We start from the raw sequence: 24,081 nt of genomic DNA, 5'->3' as shown, positions 1-24,081 counted from the left end.
GGAAACAAAGACCCAAAGATGTGAAATAACTTTCCTGATCATCTAAATGTTGAGAGCATTCCATGGCTAAAGCACTGAGCTTGGAGTCAGGAAGACTTGAGAACAAATCTGGCCTCAGATACTTACTAGCTGTTTGACTCTGAGCAAGTCACTTAACCCAGTTTGCCTCAGTTTACTCATCTGTGAAATGAGCTGAAGAAGGAAATGGCAAACCACTGCCAATAATTTTTCCTTTATACTTTACAGTCTTAGAAAAAAAAAAGATGTTTTAATGGCAAAAAATATATAAAATAAAATAAAAATAAAAAACCAAACAACAAAAACAAGAAGAAGAGAGACCGAGAATGATAAAACAAGAGGCAGAAATACCAACATAGATAAAAACAGAGACACAGAAGAGTGAGAAAGACCATGCTTCTTTTTAAAAATCAAAGCTTTTTATAGGAAGATTTAATTAGCTGATGCAAAGTGAAAAAAGCATAATCAGAGACACAAGGTATACAACAACATAAATAGAAAGAACAAAGGAGACAAGCAAACAATTGAAAATGAAAGCTGTAAAATTATAATGACCAAAGATAGTAATTAAGAAGAAATATATAAAAAATAATCTCCCCCCAAAAAGAAGAGAACCTCCCTCCCTTCTTTGCAGAGTTGGAAAACTATAGGTGAGGAATATTATAGAGATCATTTGTTAAAAGTTCATTAGTTAATTAAAACAACAAACAAATAAATAAATAAAATGCTTTTTTCCCCCTCAATTTTATTTTATTTTGAAAAAGTGGCTCTCCAGGAAGGAAAAAGGAGAGAGTACACTGTGGATGGTAGGTGATATAAAAACAAAGGATATCAATAAAAAATTCATTTTAAAAAATGTAAAGCCTTTGCTAACAGTTAAATACTGTATCTCCTAAGCACAAAAGCCACGTTGTCTCCTCGCCTCTGAATTTATCCACTCTCTGCATCCTCAGGAGTTCATTTGTTCAAACAAACATCACAACACCACTTAGCCCTCAATAACCAAATAGCCCAGGAATGTGAAATTAAAGATATGCCTTTTATTGCAGAAAAGAATGGGGATTAGAGACTTTTCTTCCATCTGCTGTGCTGCAAAGCATGAAAGAAAAGAACATAAAGAAAGCACTTTCCCACCTTGTCAAAGCAAATCAAAACCTAGTGCCGCCGGGAAAAAAGGTATTACATTTGCATCTTAATAGAAAATATATTTTATAAAGGGAAGACTGCATGCATTAAAAATGCTTAAAATTAGTCCTTTGGTAAAATACTTAGCACTATACTTTCAGAAGCAGTAATACTGTTTAACTTCTGTGTTAACTTTAATGTTTTTTCCAAGAACAATGAAAAATAAATATATTTTCTGGACCACAGAATTGTCATGAAAGTGACAAACGTTTACTACTCACAAAGGCATAGCCCATGTTAATTAGCATATAAGTTTTCCCCCTGTTTAGGACCTATGGCTAATGAAAAACTTATTATCTTATGTTCCCCTTCACTTCTGAATCTAACACTAAATGATTCTTTAGTGATATTAAAATGTGTTTTGTGGTTTTATTTTCCTCTGACACTAAGAAATAATGACTAAATATAAAATATGATTCATTCACCTTAGTAATAATATCTGCCAGGCTTTTTAAAAATTTTAAATTACTCATTATTAGTATTAAATACAATAATTCCTCATTATCACTATTATATAGTCTTTTAAAGAAAAGAAATATGACTAGAGCATTGCACTTTTAGTAGATACAGAAAACTCTGGTTTATGGATGATAAAAAGGCAGGTAACATAAATCCTTCTGGTTATAGTGTTTCTGGAGATAGAAATAGTAGGATCCTTCAAAACATTGGGCCTACAAAATTGGATGCAGTCTAACAGACCGAGAAAACATTTATTGGTTGACACTGACCATAAAAGCTTTTGTGAATAGAACATAAATCGTATCCATTTATGTTGGTAATTTTCTAGTGTTAATGTCAGATATTATATCATTGTTTTAATACCTAAAGCACCCTGATTTTTCTTTCCCATTTCTGCATAGCTTCCTTAAAGAAATGTGGAAAAAAAGCATTTGGGCCACAATTGCCAACTTTTCACATGATAATTTACATCAAAGAAATAATGCCTCATCCATCATGAAGATGAAGTCCCAGAGTTAAAGAAGGAAAAGAAATGGGAAACCATTCATTTTATTTGTTTTTGAACTTTTATTCACCTACTCATGACCTAATTTCTTTTTAAAGTCTTTGGCCCACTTCTTTCCAACCTGGACTTTGACTAATTTACATAATTATCTGGCTCACTAACACATTCACAGAAAGATTCCATGGCTAATAAATAATAGAGTCTGAAGTGAATTCAGGTCTTCTCTAATTCAACATTCCATAACCCACCATCCTCTATTTCTCTCCTTCTTTCCTTCTTCTCTCTCTTCCTTCCTTTTTCCTTCCTTCCTTTCATCTTTCCTTCTTTCTTCCTTTCTTTTCTTCTCTCCTTCCTTCTCTTTTTCCTTCCTCCTTTTCTTTCTTTTCATTCTTCCTTCCTTCTTTATTTTTCTTCTTCCTTCTTACTTTCCTTCCTTTCTTCTATCTCTCTTCTATCCTATTTGTCTCCTTTTAATTATTTTTTAAAATTTTATTGACATTATTTTTCTTATATCACTATCACTTTTCTGTCACCTTCCCCTTTCATCCAACAGAGAACTTTCCCTTATTTAAAAAAAACACACACAATTAATCAATACATTGACCATGTTTGATAATCTACATCTCAATCTTATAACCATAATCTATTGTCTCTCTGAGTTAAAGGGCAGGAGGCATACTTCAAATGATCCTGCTATCCTACCACAACACCTCTCACTAAAAATACTTATCCATTTTGTATTATCTCTATAATCCTCAGTCTCTTCAAATATGAGAAGCAATACTGGGAAAGGATGTACCACTAGCTCAATTTTCAAAATGTTTTATTTTTCTAGAATGAAGCATTGGCATAATAACTAGCATTAAATAATAACTGAAGGTACAATAACTGGTTATTTATGTAGTACCTAAATGCTTTGTTGACATTATCTCATGAGATTTTCACAAGTATTTCAAGATAAGTTCAACAGATCACATTTCCCTCAGTTTACAAATGGGGAAACTGAAGTCCAATGAGGTTTTGATTTGCCATGATCACACTGCTTATAAGTGTCAGAGGCATGATTCAAACTCAGGCAATAAGTGATTACAACTCATGAATATGAGTATGTTAGTAAGGCTGCTGAACATAACCATTGAAAGAGAACATTATAGTCATTTCCAGATAAGGAGAGTATATGTGTATATATTATATATGTATTGTGTCTACACACACACACACACACACACACACACACACACACACACTTCTTTTCATTAATAATAAACAGATTTCTTGCTTACTGGTATTAAATAAGAATCCCTAGATCAAAAGCACTTTATGATTCGGACCCCTACATTTTTAGATTTATATAAAAGGATTTTTATCTAGATTGAATTTCACTCATAAATGATTCCTGTGATTCAAATTCAGATTCTTGGAAGTAAATGAATAAAATAAGAAGTTTCATAATAAGTTCAAACATTTCCACAATTCAGTCTGAGTTTAGAAAGTTAATTTTCTCTGAGAACTTATAAAGACCTGAGGAAACTTGGCAAGCAGAAAGTGAGGAGCTGGGATTAAATAGCTTTCTACAAAATGCAGGTGCTAGAATCCAAAAAAAAATATATATATATATATATATGTATATAAACTCTAAGCCCCTACAAATACTGAATAGGAGTGAACCTCACACAGTTCCTGTTTTGCCAGCTTCCTCCCATTGGTGAACCAGAGTTTGGAGAAAAGCCTGCCTTTGTCACTGATTACAGTGAGAAAGCTCCAATCTGCTCTTGAAATCCTTCAGTGAGCAGATGTTTAATTTGAACATCTTAACTTCCTGTTCTCTCTTTTTGGAAGAGCTCCAGGGCTGCTGAATGCCCTGATGCAGCCCATCCACACGCCTGAGTCCTTCGTACATTTCTCCAAACAAGTGAGATTTTAATTTCAAGATTTCAAGCTGCATTCCTTCATCAGGAAATCGAATGTGCTGCAATTTCCTTTCCCTGTTGCCAGAAAGCCCTTGCTATGAGGAGCCTCATCCCCTTCATCATGCAATCACAGCTCATTTCCCCTTTAGTTTGTTCTTGATTCCCTCTTGCCTCCCAAGTGTACAGCGATAACATCTTAGCTTTCCTTTCTCCTCAGCTGTCTGCTTTGCAAGCCAAGGTCCATTATCTCAAGTTCCTCAGTGATCTTCGATTATATGGGGGTCGTGTGTTCAAGGCAACATTAGTGGTAAATTTTTTTCTTGACTTTATAAAAAGCCTCTGTGTTCTGTACACCATCATTACTGAAGTCTTCCTACATGAGGCTCATTCTGATGTCAGAAGCATATCAGTGAAGGTTCTTTCCTAGAATTCATTTCTAACCTATTTTGCTGCAGTCTGACAATATCAGAAAAAATGTTGAACTAGATAATACCAGCTGCAAACTGCCCTAGAAAAATTTACAGAGCCAGGAAAAGGGGGAGTGGATTCTAACAATGGCCTCCATTCAAATAACTAAGGCAGCAACAGCTTCTATGTTTAAAAAAATCCTTATTAGCTAAATATGCTAATGATTCATATATTCTACCATATATTGTGATGTGACGTGTTAACATTTATTTACTGAATAATTCATAATATGTTCTAGCCTCAGCATAGTCATAACCTTGGTTTCTCATCTAACTGAAGGAATTAGTAAAGCAGCACAGAAACATTTTGTAAGCAAAAGTTATCTTATTTTTTTAAAATTATAGTTCTTCCAAAGGCTGACTGTTTTTATGTTCCTAATACAGCAGGCAGAAAAACGCTCAGAAGTGACTTTGCTGGTTGGACCCAGGTATGGAATAAGCCATGTGATAAACACCAAAACCAACTTAGTAGCTCTTTTGGCTGATTTCAGCCATGTCAACAGGATTGAGATGTTTGCAGAAGATGAAGGCTCCATTCGTGTGGAACTCCATGTATTAGATGTGAAAGTAAGTTTCCTAGTTCTTGCCACCAGATGGTACAACCTTGCTTTATACAAGATGATTGAACAATAGATGAATAGTTATATAAACCAAGGGAAACAATGGATAGATACGTCACTGGACATAGAATTAGGAAGAGTTGACTTCAAATAATTATTCAGAAGCTGATTAACCATAACCCTAAGCAAGTCATTTAATCTCTCTAAGATTTGGTCTCCTCACCTGTCAAATAAAGAAGCTGGATTCAATAGCCACTAAAGTGACTTCCAGTTTCATGATCCTTTTGGCATATGTCAGAAAGAGAGACAGACAGAGAGACAAAATATATATATATATATATATATATATATATATATATATATACATATATGTATATATATATATATATATAGAGAGAGAGAGAGAGAGAGAGAGAGAGATCTTGACTATACGCACACACACACACACACACACACACACACACACACACACACGGCTGTTATTTTTCCATCATGTTCAACTTTCCATGACTCCATTTGGGGTTTTCTTGGCAAAGATACTAGAGTGGTTCACCATTCCCTCCTTTAGATCAATTTAAAGATGAGAAAACTGAAGCAAACAGCATTAAGTGACTTGCCCAGAATCATCCAGCTAATAAGTATCTGAGGCCAAATTTGAACTTATGAAACTATGTCTTCCTAACTCCAGGCCCAGCAACTCAATGTCATTTCCTAGAGGGCAGAATTTGTTTCATTTTTGTCTTTGTGCCTGGACCAGTGTCAGATATATAGTAGATGTTTAATAAATGTACATTGATTGATTAACTAATTGATGACTATATTAATGATGTTTTCAAAGTTCAAAGCAAATGGACCCCAGAAAGTCTCAGAGGGGCTGGATAAGATAGCAGGAAGACCAAGAAATGAGCCTCCTCTCCTCCTAAATATCTATTTGATATTGATCAAATCCCTTAACTTTTTCATTTCATTTTTTATAAGAAGGTTGGATGAGTTCTAAAAGTCTAATTCATGAGACCTATTCCTGCACAAAGTAGGTGCTTGGTTTGTTAAACTTAATTGAACCAAGCCACTTGTGCTTTTAAACCAGGTTAAAGCTGGAGGGAATGTTTTCTTCTATTTAATCTTCTTTCTTGGCATTCAATGCCTTCTTATTCAGCTTCATCTAGATGAGCTAAGGGATAATTCTTGAGTCTTGCCAGTTGCAAGCCTAAATTAATTATATTTGATCTTTACAACAACCTTGTAAGGAAAACAATCTCAGCTTTGTTATCTGCATGTTGCATAAGAAATTGAGGATTAAGTGGCTGGCTCAAGATCATAAGCCAGATCTGAATTTAGATTTTCTGCTTCTCAGTTCAGGGCTTTCCCCACTATATCACTGACTGTGGATGTCATTAATATGGAGGAGGAGAGAAAGCAGAGGGGATGGAGGTGTAATAACTCCATGATATAATATGGGGATATGATATGGGGAAATAAATAAATAAAAGAAACAAACCCTTTCCCCCAAATCATATGTTGAATAGATCACCAAAGGTAAGTTAATCTCTCTTTGTCTCACCACACACACACACACACACACACACACACACGCATACACACGCAAATATACTTTTTGGGGAGGATGGGGGAGGAATACAGGAAAAGAATCTGGTCTAGGTCTGTGATTTCTGAGTACAGAAAATTGCCAGGATTCAATATATGCCAATCAACAAGAGAATTGTTTAGGGAACTTATAGATTAATTGACTTGTTTGTAGCCATAGAAATAGCATAAATACTGAATCTAAGCTTTTGGAACTTCAAGACTAGCTCTCCCTATCTGCCATGACATGCTGATTCCCTGTGTAGATTTAGTATCCTAACTTGAACTAATGTTTATGCTGAGAAGAATTAGTAGGCCCAAGTGATAGAGACTTAACCAAGAGAGAAGTCCCTACAATGACCCTTCAAGGTGAGAATTGAGGAGAAGAGAAAACCTATGAGTGGCTTTTAAATAGTGATTAGGGAATAGGAAGAAGCTTCAGAGGAGGAAGAGATAGAGATAGAATTCACAACCAGAAACATCTAACAGTAGGAAGAACTTAGGGGAAAATGATTGGGAGGTTTTGTTTCAAAACCAAATACTCCAGTGGATAGGTGACACCATCAATTTGGATGCTCCCTCCAATAGTGTAAATCCCAACCTATCCATATGTGTGTCCATCTTCCCTAAGTTCAGTAACAATTTTTCTATTAAATTCAGTGAAATCATCAAGTCAAGATCTCTATGTAGAGAATAAGTTAAATGAAAAGTCATGGAAGTAGAATTACAGTCCAGACAGAAAGAATTATGCTTTCTCAGGGACCACAGAAAATATAAAAACTAGTTCAGAGAAATTGATCTTTAACCAGCTCTCAGTCCAGAAATCCAGAATCGAATTCCAAGGTGTTAATGAAGTATTAAACTAACAAGGATAAGTTTGTCATGATTCTTTTAGGAGATGTGAGTACTTTTCTCTGAGTGAATCACAAGAAACAATCTCATTGGCTAATAGAAGAATCCCCCTCCTCAATGACCTTAAGAGGCAGTCAATTTATGAAAAGGATATTTGGATTCAGAAGAAATGCATATAATTTCATGTTCTTTTTTTTTATTGAACAAAAATATTTTTGGATTTTGATTACTCCCTAATGCTCCATCAGCTAATAACAAGTCTTCTTCAGGAGTCATAAAAAGGATTTCAGGATAATAAGAAGTACCTGATGATAACTGAAAGCATAAGGATGAAAGGAATCTGCGTTTAATTTTTTTAATTCTTCAGCAGATAGTCAGAGGGAAGTTAGTCTCTTCTAGCCTTCCATATTGACCATAGTGTCTAGGACCAATTTGTCAAGGAAGCTACATCCCATTCAGCCCTTGGAGAGTTCTTTGATGCAAGAGCATTCAAGTATCGATATGATATATACTCTCAAGATAGGTATGAATACAGAAAGGCAATCACTCAAGGGAATAAATAGCTTTGCGACTCCTGGCAGCAGAGAAGAGAGTCAAATGTAGACTTGAGAGCCCTGCCAAATTATGGAGAAAAGCACAGTCTGGAATTCTCACCTAAACAACACTCTTAGTAGAGATGTCATATTCAAATGGAGATGCATGAGAACTCTTATGAAGACAATATGGATCTGAAGTATCAGGAGTTGCTTTCACCTTATTTATATCCTATACTTGTGTTTCATTACCATTGTATTCTAAATTTATGGAGTGGGAAGTGGAGGTGATATTTTGTAGCTACTGTTTTTAGTAAATGTCTTTGTTAAGAGTTAATTGCATCTACTGTTTATTAATAGGAAGCATCTCATTTACGGCTTACAAACTATAATGTAAGGGTAACAGTCTCACAGGGTTACTCCTAGAAATGGAAGTAACACTGGTCCCTGGGGAATCAAGCCAGAAAGTGAGAGCAACTTGGGAGAGTTCAAAAAAGAAATCCTACACTACTATTAGCATTAAGTCAAGAGTATAAATATAGATTGGGAAGTAGAATGAGATACTGTTGATACCACTGATGACATTCCAAGTTGAAGTAAGTAAATTGCTGTTTTCAATTATCTACTTGAATATCAGTATATATCTTATGTGTGTTATATAAACTGTTGTATGTGTTATATAAGTGCAGGGGTTTTTTTTTTTTTGTGTGTGTGTGTGTGTGTGTGTACACACACACACATATGCATACCTATTATGTATAATATATATTATATATATGTATGTAAATGTATTTTTTTTGCTGTGTGTTTCTTATTGTAAAGGAAGTTCCTAGAGGATATGAGCAAGTTATATATATTATCTCAAACATATCTAGTCATTCAAAAACTACTGAGCAGCATCCAGTCCCTTCACTACCAAAATGGAAGGAAAACACCTTTTTCGTTCTTCCTCATTTTTCCTTTATCTTTGGCCCCATGTTGCTTTCTTTCATCTAGTATCACTAAATCTAGAAACATCTTGCAAACATTTTTGTCAAAACCTATTGCTTTTAACCTCAGTGCCTTTACACTTTATTTTAAAATATGTTATCATCCTTAACTTTGTGACCTCATTTCTTTTTTGACTTCTCAGTGTTTTTCAACTGATTTTTACAACTTTCTAACACTGATTTTTCACTCTGATCCTAAAACTTTATTTTCTTGATATTTTAATTGGGTCCTAGTGTCTGCTAACCAACTCCTTGGAATTGTCAGCTTCTTTGATACCATACTTTGAAGTGAAAATCAAAATACTTCTTTTTCAAAACAACTGTATTTGATTTTGCTGCAGTATTTGATTGTTTTTTTAAACAGGATTCATAAAATAAAACTTTCCATTTTCTAGAATTTTAAATGAATTCACAATTTGCAGGTTCTTCAAAGACTATCTCCTGAATTTGAACTTATTCATGTGTTGTTCTTCACTGAAGCATTTGAAAAACAAAACAAAAAACCTTTCATGGATACTTCATAAACACAGATGTCTAGAAGCTGACATTTCAGTAAAGTGTTTTAAAAGGGACAACCTTTAACCAAAATTTTTTCTTGTTTTTAGCCTATTATTCTGCTAATGGAACCATCAGATGCCATGAACCTTGCCTGTTTAACAGCTGGATATTATAGGCTACTAGTAGATTCCAGACGGTCAATATTTAACATGGCTAACAAGAAAAATGCAGGAAACAGAGAAACAGGTATTCTCTTAAATAAATGTAACTATCTCCTATATCTATCCCAGTTATATTAGACATTTAGACAATTATACAGATAATGAATAGCATCAGAAATCGGGAGACTTCAGTTCCAATTCTAAAACTTTATGGAATAAAGTTTCAATTTCACAGCTCTAACTAACTAGCTACATGACCGTGAGTTAAAGACTTAAATTCTGTCAGCCTCAATTTCTTCATCTGTAAAATGAGGTGCTTTCACTACCTTCCTCCTAGGACTGTTATGGGCAAAATAACTTGTAAACTTTTAAAAATATCTATAGATAAAGCAGCTATTATGATGGCTGGAGAAATCAAACCTACTCCTCCCCAAAGATAAAATATCATATGAAGATTTAACATAGATAGCTATTAACACTTAACCAGACTAATGAAAAAGAAAGAAAAAATCATAAGAACTACTTCCCTCCTACACTGTGACACTCTAATGATATAATACTTGCCCCAAAAAGAATTTTATTGATTTGAATATAAACTATAAATCCATAAGTAATGTGGTACCATTTGTTCTTGAAATCAAGAACCACTGTGTGAGAGTGACAGCAATAAGCTTGCAGTAAGAAGACTAGATATAACACTAGGTCTACTACTAATTGTGAAACCCTGGGAAAAATCAGTTATCCTCTCTGTTTCTGTACTTTCCCATCTGTAAAATGGGAGCAATAATATTTGTACCACCTATGTCATAAGTTATTACAAAAGTGCTTTATATACTTTAAATTTATATCTAAATATAGTTATTATTTTTAGCATGTTAGAAGTAAAAAAATGAATCAAACTACTAATTGTCTGTGTATCAAAGTATTTTTCAATATATAAATATTCCATAAATAAATTATGACATTAGAGAAGAAAGACCTATTAGGTTTATTAATTAGTCAGTTCCAGAGATAGCTCAGAATATCTCAAGGAAATCTCCATTACTGAAGGAGTTAATGCAAACCAATTTCCAGCAAGTGTCTTGAACTTGACATCAATGTTAGCTCTTTTCCTTGGATCTCCTCTCAATGTCTTCCGTACTTCCTGGTACAAAGGAATATGATGGTGGGTAACAGGATCTTCCCACTCTCCCCAGCAGTTACTTGCTCTGTGGGAAGAAGCAGTGGCACCTGAGTAAATCAGTTATCTGGATAACTCCAAGTATCCCTCACTTCACAGGCCAGGAAACCCCTAGAATTAGTGTTGCTGTTTTTTATAAACCTTGAAAATTAACTAATGACCCTTGTCCATGACTTCCAGGTACCAATTTGATGCTTCATTTTTCATCTCATTTGTTTGGCTGGATTATTAGACCCCTGATAGTGTTTAGGAGGTGAAGGGGAAAGGGGAGAATAGTATAACCATGTTTTTAAATTATTGTTGTTTCCTGTGATGATGATATCTAATTTTTATGTAGCACCTACTATGTGCCAAACATCATGCTAAATCCTTTACAATTTGAGCCTCACACAATCCTGAAAGATAAGTATTATTATTATCCCCTATTTTTACAGATGTGAAAATGTAGGCAAACAGCCTGCTCAATGCTACACAGCTAATGTCTATGTTTATATTTGAACTCAGGTCTTTCTGACTCCAGATCTGGCACTATATCCATTGTACTACCTAGCTATCCCTGACACAACAATGTACACAATAGACATTTATTCATGTCTTCCACAGAATTTCTTTATACACATACACAATGGGCATTTAATAAAACCTTCTCCAAAACTTCCTTGTGGGTACACACAATGGTCATTTAATAAAGCCTTCCACAGAATTTTTTTTATAAACGTACGCAATGGGCACTTAATTATGCCTTCCCCAAAACTTCCTTATGAGTATACACAATAGGCATTTAATAATGTCTTCTCCAGAGCCTCTTTACAGGTGTGTACAAAAGGCATAATAATGTCTTCTCTAGAACTTACTTATAGGTGTACATAATAAGCATTTAATAATGCCTTCCCCAGAATTTCTTTTCTACCAAGAGGCCATGGGAAAGATATGTGGTCAAGGCAGAGAGACTGGGTAAAATCAACTACAGGTTAAAATAGAATAACAAACTAGTCTTAATTGCTTTTTTAATCAATAAATTTAAGAGATGTAAAATATTTTTTCTTGATTACATCGCAAATTAAAAATATGAAGCATAAGAGCAGTCAAATAGACTTCAGTGCACTGTGTATACCCTCTTTAGAAGTTTTAGGGGAAGCATGATATAATATTACTAGGCTCAGGAAGATTGTAGCTTAGCCTCAAAATTGAAACAAAATAAGGCACATAATCCATCAAATATGCTACTAAAAAACAGAAGGTAAAACAGAAGACATTCAAAGCAGAATAAGGTTACAACATTAATTCAGCTGACTATAATTGTCCTATGTCCATCATGCTGCTGATCTGCTTGTCATAAGCCTAAGGCTGGAACCAGGTAACTGGCTATAACCTGGTTTTGGTCCCTAGGGAACCAGGAAGCTACATCAACTACCTGATACATCATCCCTTTAATCCTGTTGCTCCTCTGAGTCAATGAAATCTTTAAGACCATTTCAGTAACTTTCAAGAAAAAGAACAAGTCCAAACTATTTATTGAGGCCCAGGGGCAGAAATTCCTTCTGCCAAATGTGGGCATGAGTTGCATGGAGAAAGAATATAATAAATGGTGGTGAAACTGCTTTACTAGAGCAGTAGCCATATGAATGAAATCACTAAATACCTGAAGGGAATTCCAAATGCTATTTAATAAATGCAGATAATCTTTCATTAAAAAAATAAAATAAACACATTTTCTAAACAGTAAGAACCAAAGACATTTATGTAGCATAGTGGATAAAGTGGAAAGTCTGAAGTCAGCATGATCTGAGTTCAAAAATTGCCTCTGACATTATCTAGCAATGTGCTTTGGGCAAGACATTTAACCTCTGTCTCAGTTTCCTCAACTGAAAAATAGGGATAATAATAGCATTACCTCCCAGGATTACCATGAAGACTAATTAAGATGATATTTGTAAAGCAACTAGTAGAAAGTCTGGTACATAGTAAATCCTTACTTTACAATTTTTTTCCCCTTCCTAAGCACCTACTTTGTGCATTATCAAGATTTAAAGGAAATTAGCACAAGTTAATTGATTTTTAATTAATTCAAGGATGAGATGGATAAACAGAGACAAAAAAATATACATAACTTAAAAAGAAGCCTATAGCAACAGAGGGAGGAAGAAATGAAAGAGCATTTCAAAAGTATTTGGAATGCGTGTTCATTTGTTTTTTACTTTGGCTATAAGCATCAGAGAAGATTTTCCTTGGGGGAGGGGGAGGAGGGGGAAGAGAAGGGAAGGAATCCTCCAGCACTTTAACCTAGCTCTATCAGACTTGGGATAAGATATTTTTTGTTTTTGTTTGCAAATTTCAAAGTTTTTTTTTTCTTTTGGAGTTTGTTTTTACAAATCAAGCTATTTTCCCCCCAAGAATGCTAAAACTTGCACACATGCATAAAGAAATTGCTTACATTTTAGGATTTTCCTTAGTAAAAAGGGTAGGTTTTCCATAAATGTACCCTGGAATCTAAGGCACACTCCATGTCTTAGGTCAATATCATCTTGAGAAGTAATAATCTACCTAATTTTCTTACACTGTTTCTTATAATGGGCCATAAATACCACCAGAATTTTTCATAAAATGTGTTTTGATTTTTACTTAAAATTTGAACATACAGCTATTCTTGAAGTTTTCTCCTTTGAAGGAGAAAAGCCCTAATTTTCTTAGTCTTAGAAGACAGCAGAGAGTAAAACCTTTTTCTGGAGTTGCAATATCATTTTGTAATATCATTTTAGAATACCATGACTAAAGGTTTTACAACTACATTGTGATTTTCAGGGCTATAGGCACTTAGGCATAAATAATATCCCTTTTTGGTAATTGAGGGCTCTATGATATTCCAGCAAATTCCCCTACTCCCACACTGCAGCATCATATGTGGCACATTGAGCTAGTCATATTAAAACCATGTCTTTTGAGCAAGTCAAGCTAAATCTTTAACCAAATTTTTAGCCAAAATATTTAACCTTTAATTTAATTTAATAATACAAATCTTTAACAAAAAGCTCTTTAGCTATGTCTACATGCATATATAAAATATTTGGCTAATCAAACATACATGACATTGAATAAATTTGATTAGGAAGCTTTCAACAGTCATCAGAGAAAATAGAATGTTCAATAATGTGTCTTTGTGTGGATCTTTTTTTAGGTCCTGAAACTAAAGGAAAGCATAATCTCCTTGTCTCAGATTGGAACTGTGTACCGCAAATGACCACTTTCATTGCTGATGGGGAACAAGAGCCACAAATAACATATATAGACTCAAAACATAAGAATGTTGATATTGCCGATGATACCTTATGTCCAAAAGACCACAGGCATCTGTACATAGAAAATACCTATAATACAGATGACCTTAATCATCACTTGACCAAACAAGGTGACTCCACCTGTGAAGTGGAAAGCAGGGGCCTTGCTCAGCAATCATTGCTGTCACTTTCAGGTCTAGAGACAAATAAAAAAGCACAGGATTCTCCCAGGAGTGCTAAAGTATCCTTTATTTTTGGAGAAATTGCCTTGGATGATATTAACCCCAAAAACCTTGGTTATGAAAGACTATTGGATGAGAGTCCAGAAATGCTGGAAAAGCAAAGAGCTCTTTACATGAGCAATGCCAATGATATTAAAGGTTTGGATTTCTCTCCAGATGCTGAAAGCATACAGTTTGTGACAAATTCTGTTTATGCAAACATTGGCGATGGAAAGAACTTTGAAGCTGCTGAAGGCATCGAAGAGCCTTTGCTCCATGAAATCTGTTACTCAGAAAACACAGATGATGCTGAAGATGAAGATGAAGTGAGTTGTGAGGAAGATCTTGTTGTTGGAGAAATAAATAGGCCTGCCATTCTTAACTTGTCTGGGTCCAGCGATGACATCATTGACCTCACATCCCTTCCTCCTCCTGAAGGTGATGATAATGAGGATGACTTCTTGTTACACTCCTTGAATATGGCCATTGCTGCACCTCCACCTGGCTTCAGGGACAGCTCTGATGAAGAGGATTCTCAGCACCAATCAACCCAGTTTAGGGAAGAAAAGGAACAGGCCAGCAGCCTGCAAAATGATGAAATTCCCGTGTCCCTCATTGATGCTGTTCCTACCAACTCTGAAGGAAAGTGTGAGAAGGGGCTAGATGATGCTGTAGTCTCCACTCTACAGGCCTTAGAGGCTTTAGCAGCATCAGAGGAACAGCAGACAAATGACAATTCAGGTTCTTTCATGATTGTTACATTCATTCAATGATTATCATACCATTTCATCCCTGCAAGCCATTTGCCCTTGGAAGTATTCATCCTTGTTATGTTGTATATCCTCATTGACGCATGTCCCATTTCATAGTACTGTGATGGACCTACTGTTACAGGGTCTTTTTTGTTTCTGTTTTTGTTATTGTTATTGTTGAAAGTTTTTTTTCAGTGTTTTGTTTTTGTTTTTTCTTTTTCTTTTTTCTTTTTTTTTTTTAACATGTGGCACTTTCCCCTCCCTCCCTTTCCGGAACAACTGTGCAATAAAGTCAGAATCCTTTTTTTTTTTAAGGAAAAAGAATATGTATTTTTATAAGAAATTAATCCCATTTTCTTACATGTATTCAAGTGCCTGCAATACCTTCATTAATTGGCTCTTGTTTTTTATGGTATACAGGTGTAGCAATCTTGCGAGCTTATAGTCCTGAGTCTTCTTCAGATTCAGGTAATGAAACTAATTCTTCGGAAATGACTGAGAGTTCTGAACTGGCCACAGCACAGAAGCAGTCAGAAAACTCTACTCGCATGTTCTTGGCCACTAGTGAAGGCTACCATCCCCTTGTGGAAGAACAGACGGAATTCCCCATCTCCAAAACCCCCTCGGGAAGTTTGCCTGCAAAGTCTTCCCAGGCCCTGGCTGCTCGACCAGCAGCCGAGCTACAATCCAAAGTTGTGCCTTCAAAACAGATCCTTCCCTCAGATAACATGGAGATGGAACCAGAAACCATGGAGACCAAGTCAGTCACAGACTATTTCAGCAAATTGCACATGGGGTCTATGGTGTATTCTTGCACCAGCAAAAGGAAAGGCAAGCTGGCTGATGGGGAGGGAAAACCAGCCCCTGAAGGGACGGTAGCAGGGAAAAAGCAGCAGGGACCTAAAAAAGCAGAAATGGAGGAAAATGCCAAAGGGAAATTTGGTACACTGGCATCACGAGACAGTCCACGACTAAGCACTTTTAACCTGGAGAGGACTGCCTTTCGAAAGGACAGCCAAAGATGGTATGCAGCTGCTGATGGTGGAGCAGCTGAAAAATCTGGACCAGAGTTGGAGACTGGGAAGGCCTTTCAAAGAATGTCTGGCCTTGGGACAATGGAAGCCGAGTGCAAGGATGAAGGCAATCCTGAAGGGGACAACAGTGGTGCTCCCAAACTCGGCCAAGGTGAAAGCTTTTTGCCTGACATGACTTGTGTATCCTCGGCCAAAGACATAAACCATCATGAGGATGCCGATCTGTCTGCCGATGACCATCCTTCCAAGCTTCCTGAAGCTGAGCAGGGTGTGGCTCGCCTTTGTGACTATCACTTGGCCAAGCGTATGTCATCTTTGCAAAGTGAAGGACATTTTTCTCTGCAAAGCTCCCAGTGCTCTTCAGTGGATGCTGGGTGTAGCACAGGGAGCAGTAGCACCTGCCCTACACCTGTGGAATCTCCCCTCTGTACCTCAGAAGGGAAGCACATAATTTCTGATGCCTCAGGGAAGGGTATGAGTTACATTCCTGCAGATGAGAGACCTGCTGGCCTTCCCAATCCCGGGGCCACTTTTAAGGAATTGCACCAACAGACTGATCCCATGTGTCACCGGATGACAGTGCCTGTTATGCATACAACTGTTAATGCTGAGCCACTGTTTGGCACTTTGAGAGATGGATGTCATCGGCTCCCCAAGATTAAAGAAACCACAGGTACAGCACCAGAGAAGTGATTGGTTTTGATTTCTTAGGGTATCACTAGCCAGGGGTGTGTAAAGAAAATTCACCATAAATTTGAAAATGAAAAAGTGACTTAAGGAGAGGTGCAAATGATAAAGGCAGGCAACCAATTTAAATATCAACCTTAATAATGCCTGAACCTTAATAATCTTTTAGATCACTAAATTAAAAGCCATTTTAAAATTGCATTTTCTGTTCATATTTATATTGTCTGTACACTTTTAGAATTTAATTGAAAACAGTGAATCACTTTTATGTCCAAATACTAAATGTGGGCTTTATTTTTACATAGTATGAATGACTTAGGAGTCACAAATTCAGTTCACCCTACTGTACATAAAGAACATAGTCATTTGGCCTTCTTTTCCTTGGATCTCTATTAATTATGTTATTATCAGGGAAAGAAAAAGAATGATTATTGAGATTTAGAAAGACATCACATAGTTTATTCTTTTGCCTTCTGATCAGGCTATTCCTATGGCCAAATGCCCTAGATTTTCCCAGAAAACTGCAATTTAAAATATTCTGTCCCACACTCACTATAAATTCTCAGAATGTCCCAAGAATTACTGTATTTCAGCAAATAACTGAATAAGTCAAGGCAATAAGGATTATAACAAAAATATACTTCATTTCCAAAAGGCTGTAAGTCACAAAAATAGGCTGAAGAAAACTCAGTTAGTTATGGCTCTAAAGATTATCATAAATCAAGTAACTGTAGTGTCTCTGCTATATGTAATGAAAGAACAGCAGTAGGATTGTCCTCTGACTCTCTCCAGTGACAAAAGCCCACAAATACTATCACATCTATGTGGTTATGGCAACAAAGTAAAGTTGATTGGTAATTTTAGTTTGAATTTTAGTTTGCAATCCATGATCATCCTCATTATACTTAAACCACACTAGGCACACTGGTGTACATAATGTTTTTAAAGACCTTTAGAAAAGGATTCCATAGTATCCTTTTCCAGCATCCAAAGAACATCAGTGACAGAAAGATAATCTTTATAGTTAATGTAACTCTTGCCAAATTGATATGCCTTTTCGCCAAATGAATTCACAGTAAGTGAATTTTTTCAAGAGTGTCAAAGTGCATTTCAACTAGATGAATGATCAATCTCTACATAGCATGTGTTGCCTAAAGGTATTGTTTAATCTTAGTAGTTAAATCAAATACCCACCTTTTAACAGCAACTTAATTCATGAAGCTGCCATTATCTCCTTAGAGCAGATTATGCTACTCAGTTTAATGAATAAATCAGTTGTCTTTGGATTGGCAATTTTCAATATTCCTTCATTATATCAGGCATTGATTGCCTCCATTTAAAATGTGACTCTCCCTGTGGGGATTCTTTGTGGAGCTGATCCTGAGCTCTACAAATCTATGCTCACTAGGATGAGCCTAAACAGAAAGAACTGAAGATATGAGATGGGCAAAGGATCAGTTATCTACTGTATAAAGACTAGCTAACTAAGCCTGTGGAGAATCATCACCAGAAGAGTGGCAATAAGGAGATGATTTGGGGAAAGGGAGAAGCAACTGATGAAACTGCCTACCTAAGACAGACATGAAGGCAACTTCAAAATATAGGATGGGCAAGAGATTGGGTATACATTGAATAAAGACCCAGCTACTTAAGCATGCAGGACTTCATCATCAGAAGGTTGACAACCAGATGATGATTTTTTTTGGGGGGAGGAGAGGGAATGAAGGGGGAGTAGGAAGCAACTCAAGGAACCATCCACCTAATACATCGATGGAGAGATTGTAATCTTATAAAATCACAAATTTATGGAAATGCTGGTATGATATTTATTGAGAAATAAAGTCATGCCCAGGAAGGGGCATGAATTTCCCAAAATGTGCATGAAAAGGGGTTAGGTGGCCCAGAGACACTGAGGCAGGGATGATTGTCAGGGTGATGCTTAATGATTCTCTCTGTTTTCCTACTCCCCCTAGTGTAGCTTTCACAGAGCCTGGGAAGGGAAGACGAGGAGGCATGCCTTCAGCTTGTTCTCAACATCCTAAAGCTGATTCCATCATGCTACCATCCAACATTCACTCTGAATCAAAGGTGCCAAGTCCAAATCAAGACCCTAATGATTTTCCCAAAGCGAACCAGGCCTACGGAGGGGCAATGAGTTTGTGGCCGTGTGAGCTGAGGGGAGGGAGCCTCCGAATGCCACAGAACAGAAGGGTTCTGCGACGGAGCAGCAGTGTCATTTCGGGATCCCCAGACTTGGAAACATTTCTGGAGAGAAAGAAGGCTGCTATTGGCTTGAAGTGCTCCGGCATCCCCGAGGCGGCTGAGTCCAAACCGGAAAAAAGGGTCGAAATTCCCCTAGGCAAAAAGTTAACCAAAAGTTTCTCACAAAATTCCATGCATTTAGGCCCTGAAGGGAAAGAAAAGAGGAAATCTTCAGGGGCCCACAAGGACTCCAAGCTCTATAGAACGTTACCTTTGCGGAAGCTGGAGGCCAGCAGCTGGAGATGCCGGGGACCCTTTAGTCATTGCTTCCTGAACCGAGGACAAGATGAGGATGGGGATGAAGAGGAGGAAAACGCCGAGGCCCGTCGCCGAGATTCCTACCTCTACCAACCTGAACTGCCCCGTGAGCTGCCAGAACCAGCCATCCAGTCCCTCCCCGCCGAAATCCAGAAGAAGGTAATGGTGGTGGGGGAGACCTCCAGAGTTCTCCAGGGCGGCGCGCAAGCCCCCGGCAGCCCGGCCTCGGACTCGGACTTGAACCCCTGTGAGCTGGCTTTTGAGGCACGGATCGCGAGGATCAACACCCTCAAGGAGAGCAAATACACGATGCCCAGCGGGTTCCTCGCCGCCCAAAACGATGCCAACGAGCTGCTCTGCCTGGTCCGGTCCTGTGCCGGGAAGAGAGACGAGTCGTCGCCCAGGGCAACCAAGCGCGACCTGAAGCTCTCCCAGTACAAGCAGCTGTTATCCATAGAGTCCAGACATCTGGGAAGTGCCTGCAGGAAAATGGCCATGGCGGACAAGAGCCCGGAGGAGATGCTGGCGGCCGTGACCTCCAGCTTCCAAGTGCTCTGCTGCCTGACCGAGGCCTGCCTCCGGCTGGTCAAGGTTGTGAGCTCGGAAGCACAGCGGCAGGAGATCGTGGCCAAGATTGACGAGGTGGTCATCAACTACATCTGCCTCCTGAGGGCCGCCGAGGTAGCCACCGGGAAGACGTCGGCGGATCCCAGCTTGCGACTCTTGGCCCGACACTCGACCACCATGGCTGCCATTGTAAGCACACTAACACGTTCTCTGAAGATGCTTTTAAATAAGTAGATAATCAAAGGTGTGAAAGTCACTTCATGAGCGACCTTTGCAAAGCCATACATAAACTTTTATTTATTCTCTGTACTGATGATGAATACGATGTTCTCTCTCTTCTTCTCTGTATATTTTGTTATTTTATATAAAAATAGGTATGAAAATCAAGTCACATTACTGAATATCAAACAAGTACTAATCAGATGTATTCTGTTTATAGATTTCTCTATATATATGTAAAAGAAGTATATGAAGAGAGTGGTGACTTTGACTATTTTTAATATAGTCTAAACAGGTCTATGATGTGAAATTTTAAATACTGCAGTGTCAGAAGAAAAAGAAATGTGCCCCCCCCTCCAATTCTTCCAAGTTTATACTTGGGAGCCACAACATTCATATTTAGAAGCAGGAAATTGAATCATAATGTATATAAAACAGCAGTTAATGTTTTAAAATTATAATTTTTAAGCATTGGAAATAACAAAAAAAGACATTTAAAAAACCCAAGAAGCTATTATAAATTATTAGAAAATATATAATAAATTGATTTTTGTTCATATTGCCTGGTTACTTGTTTATTTTCTAAGCACTAAAATTCCTTGGGAAAGGATGTTATTGATGTCTTCCATTATTTCTAATAGAAAATTCTATGGGGTAAGGATGGCTAGATGAATAAGAACCTGGGTACAATTTCTCAAAAAATGAATTAGAAAGGATGCGGGAAAGGACAGGAGGAAGGGAAGAAATGTTTCGACTCTATTAATTCATTTTTCTCATGCTTTTTACAAATGACATCTCAGAAGAAGACAGGTAGGTTATTGAATAATCTATGGAAGCTGCCCCTAACTCTGAACATAAGTTTTGAAATAATATGATCATTACAAAAACTGAATTATTTGATAAGGGAAAAAAGATCTGCTTTATACAAAATGTCACAACATGTGCCCTAAAGACTTAGTTGCTTTTATTTCCACCTCAATTGATGTGCTTTTTCTCAGTGAGAAATACTTCCACAAGTAGCAAATAGCATGAGTAGAAATTAATTGGTGATCATTAAGAAAAATGCAAACCCTGTAATCTGAACCATATCGCGCACCAGACCCTTTGAATGGAAGTGCAAATTAACAAAAAGTTCATTAGCTCTTTAAGTCAAAAAACTTGAATCCTGATCTATGAAATAGATAAAATTTTTATTTATTACTTGATCTTCATGGACATTATGACCACATTTTTCAAAACTATTATTTTGTGTAGAAATAGATTTGAGATTCAAGAGTCACATTTATTGAATATTAAGCAAGTACTAATCAGATGTATTATATTCATAAAATATAGTACATATTTTATAAGATACAGCTTAAGTTAGTCCATATTGTAAGTCTAATATTCTTTCAGTTCTTGGTCAATAATAACTCTACAGATCATGACTTCAATTATTTTCCTGGTATTCTTTAGTGGTCCAGATAGTTGGCACATTGGATAGCTTAGGGGCCCTGAATTCTAGAGAACCTGAGTTCAAAACTATTTCTAACCCTTAATACTTCCTGGTTGGATGACTCGAGCAAGTAATTTAACCCCAATTGTCTCAAAACAAAAACCAAAATCTAGTATTTTGTTAAAAAAAAAAAAAAAAAGGCTCATGGACTTCCTGGAAATATGGAAGAAGCAGTAGGAAACAGTAAGTGTATATTTAACTAGAAAACGGTAGTAGGTATATTAGAAGGACTAGATTTGTCAACTGCATAAATGGACACAAGATTTTTTATTTATAATTTGGCTATAATTTATTGTAATTTCTTCTATCTGTGCTAATACACTTTGAATACGAAAATTAAAAGTAATTATTAAAATTTTTCTTTGAAATTAAAAAAAAATGTATCCCATGTCTCTAAAATGTACTGATGTACTGTGCTAACTTGGTGTGGTTTGAATGGTCTCAATTCCTGCTGGTCAAGAGGTTAGTGGCAATAAGAGTTGTTAAATATCCTCTTTAAATCGGCCTCAGGTTTAGGAGTGAAAGAATTCATTCATTTATTATTTTATTAGTTATTTATTGTTGGATAGAAATCAGTTTACAAGGGACTGACTTCTATAGTGGCAGAGTTCTATTAAGGAAATGGAATTTTGGCATTGAGAATGTTTTCTCAGTAGGCAGAAGGGTCTTGTTAGCTGGGCAAGCTACCTAGGGCCATCTGCAAAGACCTTAGTTGAGGAAAGCTGTTGTATCGCGTATCTTAGTAGGGTCTGGGACAGCCAGAGCAGATCATACCAGGATTCTTGGTGGGGGGCTTCAAGAGCTGAGGTTCCCAGGCTTGGATTTTTATCAGTTTTCAGCCCTGATCTCCTATTGGAATTAACAACACTTCAAAGGGGTGCTTTTTGACCAGGATTTCTAATTGAATCAAAGGCTCTGGCATCCTGGAAAGATAACTTATCTGGGGGAGATATGCTCTCCCCAGGAAGGGCTGAGACTCTGAAAGGGATCAGAATTCAAAAAGAAATACAGTTTCTTAAAGGGACCACAACTTATAATAAAGAAAACAGTTCCCTCCTGCTTCAAATTGACACAGCTTAATTTTTCAAAATATTATTAAATTCTGAACTTTCTTTATTGGCCTAGTCAATTAAAAATGATTTTGTCTCCCAATAGCTGTCTAGGACAAAAAAGAACAATTAATGTGGAATCAGAAGTTCTGGGTTTCAAATTCCAGTTAGGCTACTTCCTACCAGCTATTTGAGAATAGCTCCTCTCCAAGCCTCAATTTCCTCATCTATAAAATTAGAGTTTGCATTAATTCATTTCTAACATCCCTTCCAGATTTACATACACTTCCTAGTTTCATAAAGTCATTATGTCATCATAAAGTATAATCTTAATTTATTTCCTACTCTGTTCTTAGGCATCTGAAATATTCAGAAAATAGTTTGAAGTCTATAGTGGTCATAGCTTATATTTATATAACACTCATCTTCCTGAAATCAAATTCAATATCAGATACTTATTGTGTGACCCTGAGCAAGTCACTTAACCCTGTTTGCTTCAGTTTCCTCATCTGTAAAATGAATTAGAGAAGGAAATATCAAACCACTCCAATCTCTTTGCCAAGAAAACCCCAAATGAGATTTAGTAATCTCATAGAGTAGGATGCTGAACAATTATGCATTTGTTCTTCTATATGCATTATGTTTATCAATAGTTAATGCAACGATTATGCCCTTTTAACAAATAATAAAATTGAGAGATTAAATGACTTGTAGCCAGTCACACAGCCAGTGAGTTTCAAGCCAATATTTGAATCTAGGTCATTTAACTCCAGGTATAGGTACACTCTCTCCACCACCAACAGCTTGACATTTTATAACCTCTTGAACTAGAGACTTATACTGTCTCATACAAGAAATAATTCTATATAACAACTAGTTGAAAACACTGAGGATGTTTGACTTAGAGAAGAAAAGAAATGGAGGAAATACAGTGGCTTTCAAATATTTGAAATGTTTCATGTGGAAATGGGATTAGACAAAAATAACCCCTAGAAGGCAGCTGAACTCAGATTAAAGGCATTGACCTATCTTGATCCCAAAGGACAATTGATGAAATACACTTTCTTCTTCTTGATATGGTAGTGCAGGGGAGCGAGGAGTAAGGAGGGAGAGTGTGGGTGCAGGTTTCTTACACTATCAGCTTCAGCAACTAAACTTTTTTACAAGGGAGAATTTTATGGGGGTAGACAATTTATTATTAGAGCTAAGATCAAAAGATAGAAATTATAGAGAGGCATTGCTTGCAATTCTGCAATTATATGTATGCAGCTGACAGATAGTTGGAGTAGTGAATAGAGTGTTGAGCTTGAATTCAGGAAAACTGGAGTTCCAGTCCTGATTCAGACCCTTAGCTAGGCAAA

General features: G+C 36.7%; 1 protein-coding gene across 3 annotated transcripts in view; it reads left to right on the top strand.

Annotated features, from left to right (window-relative positions):
- The window catches only part of FRMPD4 (FERM and PDZ domain containing 4), a 743,167-nt gene extending 722,434 nt beyond the window's left edge, over positions 1-20,733 (top strand). For 2 of the 3 annotated variants that reach the window (XM_051984529.1, XM_051984530.1), the window contains exons 11-17: positions 1,068-1,194; positions 4,295-4,384; positions 4,929-5,111; positions 9,668-9,806; positions 14,077-15,138; positions 15,570-16,856; positions 18,849-20,733. In XM_051984529.1, coding sequence (XP_051840489.1) covers positions 1,068-1,194; positions 4,295-4,384; positions 4,929-5,111; positions 9,668-9,806; positions 14,077-15,138; positions 15,570-16,856; positions 18,849-20,191 — 4,231 coding nt within the window. In that variant the 3' untranslated portion in view covers positions 20,192-20,733. Of the gene's footprint in view, positions 1-1,067; positions 1,195-4,294; positions 4,385-4,928; positions 5,112-9,667; positions 9,807-14,076; positions 15,139-15,569; positions 16,857-18,843 lie in introns of all 3 variants that reach the window. The other variant, XM_051984531.1, reaches the window with a different exon arrangement.
- The last annotated feature ends 3,348 nt before the right edge of the window (positions 20,734-24,081 follow it).

This window comes from Antechinus flavipes, chromosome 3 (assembly GCF_016432865.1).
Source record: "Antechinus flavipes isolate AdamAnt ecotype Samford, QLD, Australia chromosome 3, AdamAnt_v2, whole genome shotgun sequence".
Classification (NCBI taxonomy): Eukaryota; Metazoa; Chordata; class Mammalia; order Dasyuromorphia; family Dasyuridae; genus Antechinus; species Antechinus flavipes.
The sequence above is the reverse complement of the archived record's forward strand: the minus strand, read 5'-3'. Positions and strand labels throughout refer to the sequence as shown.